This window comes from Vombatus ursinus, unplaced genomic scaffold (assembly GCF_900497805.2).
Source record: "Vombatus ursinus unplaced genomic scaffold, bare-nosed wombat genome assembly UNPS02003550.1, whole genome shotgun sequence".
In the NCBI taxonomy this organism is placed as follows: domain Eukaryota; kingdom Metazoa; phylum Chordata; class Mammalia; order Diprotodontia; family Vombatidae; genus Vombatus; species Vombatus ursinus.
In genome coordinates this window covers 107,517-115,123 of record NW_020943328.1, presented here as the reverse complement: position 1 = coordinate 115,123, position 7,607 = coordinate 107,517, and the positions used below count along the sequence as shown (strand labels likewise).

The 7,607-nt window shown below is 42.5% G+C and overlaps 1 protein-coding gene across 1 annotated transcript; it reads left to right on the top strand.

Annotated features, from left to right (window-relative positions):
- The first annotated feature begins 1,105 nt into the window (after window positions 1-1,105).
- LOC114052336 lies at window positions 1,106-7,148 on the top strand. Its single transcript, XM_027874892.1, has 4 exons — window positions 1,106-1,122; window positions 1,211-1,363; window positions 1,458-1,573; window positions 6,681-7,148. The coding sequence occupies exons 1-4, from the start codon at window positions 1,106-1,108 to the stop codon at window positions 7,115-7,117; spliced, it is 723 nt and encodes a 240-aa protein (XP_027730693.1). The 3' UTR covers window positions 7,118-7,148.
- The last annotated feature ends 459 nt before the right edge of the window (window positions 7,149-7,607 follow it).

The window sequence follows — 7,607 nt, the reverse complement described above, 5'->3', positions numbered from 1 at the left end:
ATAGAATATATACTCCTCAAAGGAAGGAGATAGTTGTTTTGGGTTTTTTTGGTATCCCTAGTACCTAGCACAGTGTCTGGTACACAGTAGGTTTTAATAAATATTTGTACCTTGATATTTAAGGGCAAGAGGATCTTTCAGTATCCATCACATAATATCACAGACATGACTATCTCACTTTGCTTAAGTTTACTCTTCAGAGGGAAAATGTTATAGCTGGGTATAGAACTTGGCATATGGTGTTTGGTGGCATTTGCTGTACCTTGGTGGTACAGGGACACCTCACAACCTTTAGGCCACACATCTAATACCCAACAGAGTCTCTCATTTTCTCCACTGTCCCTCTCAATCCACCCTCTCCTCTCAACCATAGTCCCACATATCTTGCACTGATTTCCAAGGTCCTCCCTATACTACTACATTCACCTGCCTCTTGTCCTCTATATTCTCTTGCAAACAGACACCTCCATAGTATCTTATTGCAATCCCTGACTCTCCTTTGCTACTCTGTGCATAGGCCATTCCCTCAAGGAGGTCATTGACATGCCAGCCTTGAGGAACTTCCTCAGTCCAGCTCCAGTGTCCCTCCCATGAGGCAATTGCATTCTCTAGCAGTTCCTGCACAGGGCTGGAGATGAGGGAATCTTTCTATTCCTTTAATTGCTCATCAAATGGTTCCCTCCTAGCAAATGTGTGCTGGGCCCAAGAGCACAGCTCCATGGATCTGTCCCCTGCAAAGAATTGATCTGGCTTGGGGTTCTCATCCCTGCGATTGCTTTTGTCCAGCGTACTGAAAATATCCCTCTCATATGGAGTCCTGTGGAGGAGACTAAGGCAGACAGAAGGGTGTGGCTCCCACTTGTCAAGACACTAGAAGGGTTATATCGTATAGGATGTAGACCAAGGTACCCAGATATAAACAGCGAGGGCAGACGCTCTCCCTCTCTGGGTACCCCCCTGTCCCGCCCTGCCCGGTCTGATCTTTGTATCCTCCTTCCTGGAGAAAGGAGGCTGAGACCCGCCCCTTCCCCAGCCCTCGCTTTTCGTCCTCTGCTTTGTGGGTTGTGAAGCATCCAAGTCCCATTGAGGGGCTGCTGGTTTGCAGATGCTGCTGCAGCTAACGTTCGCTTCCTTTTTGTGGAGCCCAGGACACCCCTACCTCGAAATCCCCTTTCTCTTTTTTCTACTCCCGCTCCCAGTTTCTGTAAAGCGGCGACCCCTCCCACAACCCCAAGCTGAGCTCAGTTGCTGCCCCCCACTCCCAGCCCCAGCAGACTGTGCTCAGGAACCTGGGACCTTGGTCTGCCACTGGTCCACTTCCAGGTGGAGGATGCACTGCGGCCCCTTCCTCTAGCCCGTTTGGGTGACGGAGGCTGAAAGAAACGACCGGGAGGGGCACTCTGCTGCTCTGTCACAAAGCCTCCTCCCCTCCCTCTTCGCTTCCCTCTCTGCTCTAGGAAGAGACGATCCCCGCCCTGCAGTCACGTCACAATGTCCGCCCCCTCCCACTTTCTATTCAGGACATCTTCCTTATGTCTGGAAGAGGATGTGAGTGCTGTACTAGCAGCTCCAGGTCTGTGTGCCCCTCACCCACCTGCTTTCAACTCCTCCCACACCCGTCCCCTCCCTTACTCCCATCTTAAACCCATCTTCCAGTCTGACAGACCATGAGGGTCCTGTGGGTGCCTAAATGGCTCTGTGAGGTAAGTACACCCCCCTTTCCACCTGCCTCAGCCACTCCTTTTCTTCTCCTTGTCTTCTCTTCCCTTCCCCCCCTCCCCTATTCATGAAGCACACCCCTCCCCAATTGGCTTCTCTTCACGCTCAGAGGGATGTGTGTAAGGGTGGGTGGAAGGTCCTGGGAGTATCAACACATTTGTTTATGCTTGAGATGTGTATATTGGTAAGATGTTCTGTAACAGTGAGTGTCTGTGTTGGTGTCTGAATTTATATCGGTGTGTGTGTTCAGGGGTGAACATGTGTTGGCCTGCTATTTCCAGGCTGTTTCTGCCTGGGGCTTTCTATCTGACCGGGTCTCTGTGGGGAGGGTTAAGGGCTTGGTGATCATGAGATGGGATAAGGGTGCCTTGGAAGCCAACAGAGAGAAGACTTATGGAACATTCCCTCCCTCCCCCCTTCAGGTGGATTTTTCAATTCCTTTTTCCTCCCTTCCTCCCATCCTTGACTTGGCCTTAGGGCTGGGGAGAGAGGAGAAAGTCTAGGAACTCTTCTATTCCCCTTCTACATATCATATCTTTTGTTTGGTGCCCTTTGATGGTATATTTATTTTTTGTTCTGGTTTCAAGCTGCAGCTGGTAAAAGGGGTGTTTCCGTGTACCTTGTTGTTGAACAGAAAAGTGGGACTGCCCCTGGACCTGTGGATCTCTATTATTTATAGACTGAAAGAAGAGAGTTGTTTTACTGTGCACTTCTCTCATTATGAGGGATCTGGATAATTTTGTCATAGGGCTCTTGATAGCTTGGATTTCTTCCTTTGAAAACTTCCTGATCATATCCTTTGACCTATTGGAGAATGGCTTTTAAGCTTAGAAGTTGGAATCAGTTTCTTCTATATCTTGCATATGCCACAGTCCTTAGAGAACTTTATTTCAAAGATTTTTTTTCCCTCACTTAACTGTGACCCTTCTCATTTGAAATGCATTCAATCTGTTTTTGCAAAAATATTTCACCTATATAGAAAAACAATCATGCCTTTTATTTTCTGTGATTCTCTTTGTAGCGTGTTCCATCATCACCTGTTTTCCTGTCCATAGATGTGAAAATTTCCTCCTTGCTGCTCTAATTTGCTATTGATTCCCCTTTACACCTGATTAATGTAGATGGTCAGTTTTGCTGTCAGATGATTCAGCAGAATAACTCCTAATCATTGCTATAATTTCATCTTCAATGGTTATGCATAAACTTTTTCATTTTTGAGACTGATAATTTGTTTTTCTTCTTTTTTTGCTAATCAAATTAACTAATGGATTATCTATTTCATTGGTATTTTCATAAAACCAGTACCTCCTTTTATTTATTAGTTTGATTTTTAAAAACTTTCTTAATCTTGCCTTTGACTTATGGATTTCCATTATCATGTTTAATTGGATATTTTCATTTGTTCTTTTTCTGCTTTTTAAAATGTCATGCCCAATTCATAGATCTCCTCTTTCTCTATTTCATTCATGTAAGCATTTAGAGATATTAAGTTTCCCCTAAGTACTGCTCTGAGTGCATCCCACAAATTTTTATATGTTCTTTCATTGTTGTAATTCTCCTAAAGGAAGTTATTAATTGATTCTATGATTTGTTCTTTCACTCACTCATGTTTTAGGATTAGATTACTTAGTTTCTAATTCCTTTTTTAATCTGTACTTTCACATCTCTGTTATTTATATTGTCTATTGGAGAAGGATGGAGAACATGATTCAGAAGCAATGAGACAAATGAAAAATCTGTAAGACAGAGTTTATGGGTAATTAATAATCAAACCACTCCAGTACCTTTGCTAACAAAACTCCATGGATAAAAGTCCATGACATCATCTTAAGTTAGGCATTACTCAGTGACTGAACAACAAGAAGGCCTGGGCAACTGGACAAATATTTACCTGAATGTCTGATTTCACACTGGTCAAGTCTCTGTCAAACTTGCTGTTTATTTCATAAATTTCCTTCAAAACAAAGATCAGTCTTTTTTTTTGCATTTATGTCCTCACAATTTTTGGTTGGGTAACATTTATCCATGTAAACACAATAGAGGGGAAAATTAGCTGAATGCTGTCACCACTTCTATGAAGGCTTATCCTGTATCAGGTGATTTTTGATATGATGGAAAGTTTAATATATAATTTTGATGCTGATGATTTGGTCTTAATTCATATTGATCCTGAAAGAATTCAGGACTCTATATTTCATAAATTTAGGATTTTATTTAGTTCCATTCTGCCTGCTTAACCAGGAATAAACTATAACACTGGCTAAAATTCAATAAAAAATACGTTTGAAAATGAGTTGCAGACTTCAACACATGATGACAGAATAAAAGCGTAATATCTACTTTAGCCACAAGACAGGATCTCTATTGTATAATGTATTCCTCTCTGGCATAAAAGTTTCCTTAAAATGCAGTTTGCCTAAATTCTGCAGTGTCGATATTGACCACTAGATGTCAAAAAAGACCAGGACATAATATTCTTCAATATCTTTTTTTTTTTTTTACCATGAGGGGGAAACAAAAGACTGTTACATAATATTCAATGACACTAAATTGGTCAAAAAATATTTATTAAAAGCCTACCATATGCCATACTGTGCTCTGGGTGCTAGGAATCCAAAGATAAAAAGGAAACAATCACTGCTCTCAGAAAAACAGGTGAAATATGTTGAGGTTCTGAGGAAGAGGGATAAAAGTATTGTAGGAAAGAGAAAAAAGGAGGGAACTGTCTGTACTGGATTCATTTCTCCCACTTCCCTACTGTTCTGTATGTAGGAGAAAGTCACCCATTCTCACACACCCTCCCATTTACTCAAACATACACACACAGACACACACACAGACACACACACACACACACACACACTCACAGTGAAAGAGCTACATACATTGTCTCAGTCACCCAGAACTCTATCTTCTAGGAGACCTCACTCTATTGATCTGCCATGCAGCTGAGGACTTAGTCCCAGTATCTTCTAGAAAGTTGAATCTCTAATGGGTTTACTCTGTCACCAAAAGACGACATAGGAGGTTGACTCTTGTTCAGTGGCTCCCTCTTATAATAAAGGATAAAGATACTGTCAAAGACCTTTCATGTCTTTGACCAATTCTCTCTCTGCCCAAAGCTACACCTCCAGATAATATGAGAACTTCAGTATTTGACAATCCACTCCCACCTCCACCAGCATTGGAAGCTTTCTTGACAAGCACACAGACTGACAAGGCTCAAAGCACAAGTAGTTTTTTTTTTAAAGTAAATGAATAAATGAATGAAAAGCACAGGTTAAGTGCTTAGCATTTGTCAGGAACCCTGCTAAAACCTACCATCACGAATAGATAGAGTCTGTGCTCTCAGGGACCTCTCACTCTAATTTGGGACAACAATGACCACAGGAAGAGTCACCTGCAGGGTGCATAGAAAGGCCTGAGCCACTAAGGGTGCCAGTGGCAGGGCAAAGGACAAGGCCCAGGACTCCCCAGAACACATCAGAGAGCCTGCCCTGCAGAGTTGGGAGTCTTGAGGTCAGAATGGAGCAGACACTCAGGGTTCCCTCCAGCAGGGCTAGGGCATGGCAGCACTGGCAGGGAGGTTGGTGCATGGCATCCTGCTGGGTACCAGCTCATATACAGTTAATACAAATGAATAGTTACTACCACTGAGTTATTTCCCTTCTTCCTCCCCATTACACCCACTGCCATTAACTCAATAGTCTCCATAACTTACAGCACTGTCAGATGTAGGGCTCTAGATGGCGATGGACAGGTGTGGCTTCCCAACACTGGCCCTTCCATCAACAGCCTCTTTCAGTGGAGGATGGCTTGCTTCATGCAATGAAACAAAATGAAAAGAATGAAAAAATAGAAGAAAATATGAAAAATCTCATCAGAAAAAAAAATTGGCCTGGAAAATAGATAGAGGAAAGATAATTTAAGAGTTACTGGACTACCTGAAATGGGAGGGGAGTTAGTGGGCTATGCTTCAACCTCACTCTCATTAGGTTTGGTTCAAAGAGGGAAGAATATATACTCAAATGTATGTAGAAAGTATCTTATCCAATAAGGATTAAGAGGAGAAAGAGATAAGAGAAAGGGGGTAGAGACTGACAAGAGGAAGAGAAGTTTAAGGGAGGCAGTGGTTAGAAGCAACATAGACCTTTGAGAAGGGAGGAGAGAGAGAGAGAGAGAGAGAGAGAGAGAGAGAGAGAGAGAGAGAGAGAGAGAGAGAGAGAGAGAGAGAGAAGAAACAAGTAAATGAGATGGAGGGAAATACGCAATGAGTAATCATAACTACAAATTTGAAAGGGGTGAGCTCACCCATAAAACAGAAGTAAATAATAGGATGGATTAGAAACCAAAATCCAACAACATATTGTTTACAAGAAACACAGCTGACACAGAAAGACACACACCCAGTGTTAAAATAAGGGACTGGAGCAGAACCTGTTATATTTCAGATGAAGGAAAAAGACAGTGATGTCAGACCAAGCAAAAATAAACATAATTAAAAGACATAATCAGGGAAACTACAATTTTACTAAAAGATATAACACATAATAAAGTAATATAAAATTTTTTTACAGTAAGTTTCTCTGATAAATCTCTTCTATCACAAATATATCAGTAACCTAGTAAAAATTATACAAATAAGAGCTATTCCCCAATTGATCAGTAGTCAAGGGATATGAACTGGGAGCACTCAGAAGAAGAAATCAAAGCTATATATAATCATGTGAAAGAATGTTCTAAATAACTAATTTTTAGAGAAATGAAAATAAAAAAAACTCTGAGGTACCACCTCACATCTATGAGAAATAACAAATACTGGAAGGGTTGAGGGGGAATAAGTACACTGAGGTTCTCAATCAAAGATTTGGGCACAGCTTCTTGATCCCCCTGGTCCATCTTGGTGGGTTGTTTCCCAGTCCAGCAAGCCAGAATTATTGTTAGAAGACTTTCTCCTCCAGGTGATTTCCAGGCTGATCCTTTGCAAGGTGGTTCCTGTCCCCAGACTGTTGGCTTGGTCAACCAGTGGCCACACGTGGGTCCTCAAGAAGCCCATGAAGAGGGCTCCACATGGTCTTCCCTTGGAGTGAGGTCTAGTCTCATCAGATCTTCAGAAAGGACTTTGTGGCTGGTCACACCAGTGGGTGAACATGCTTTCCCCCAGGTGCCCATGAAGAGGTCTCCAGCAAACATCTGTTTGGGGCAGCTCTGTGCTCACCACCCCTTCCAAGAAGAGGCCCTGGTCCTGAGGTTACTGGCATCTGTCACACTGGTGATCTGGAGCTGCCCCCAAATGCTAGGAGTAGAGGAGATGAAAACCTCAGCCATCATCCTTGGGACACTTGCTGAGACAAATCACCTGTCCTTCTCCATGGATTATCATCCTATATCTCTGTAATAGACCTCCCATTATTCTCATCAAATAAATGGAAAGGGCTCAGAGATTGTGTGTTTGTGTCTTTATTATTTAAGGTAAGATCTGCCTCTAAAATAATCCTTAATGCTGAGGGCCACAAATGAAGTGGCTCCAAGTGGTTTCTTCCAAGAGAGGAGCCTGATCAGACCTGCCTAAAATCTCCCACCCCCCTGCACCTTCCTCTTCCTCATCCTTCTCCTCCTCCTGCTCCTCTTCCTCATACCCTGGCTCCACACAGGTGAGACCTGCTTACACTAGATAGACCCTTGTCTGCATTGGGTTTATGTTAAATTCCTTTGTTATTGTTCACCTGGCCCAATCTTGAATTTGGTCCCCTGTATCTTGGAGGACAACCAAATAACATTGCCATCCCATCCCTTTAGGAACAGAGATGTTCAAGTCAGGTTTCACTTAGACCCTAGTTTATCCTGAAATGCCTAAACACAAATCCTTTCTTTTTTGCCTATTTTCT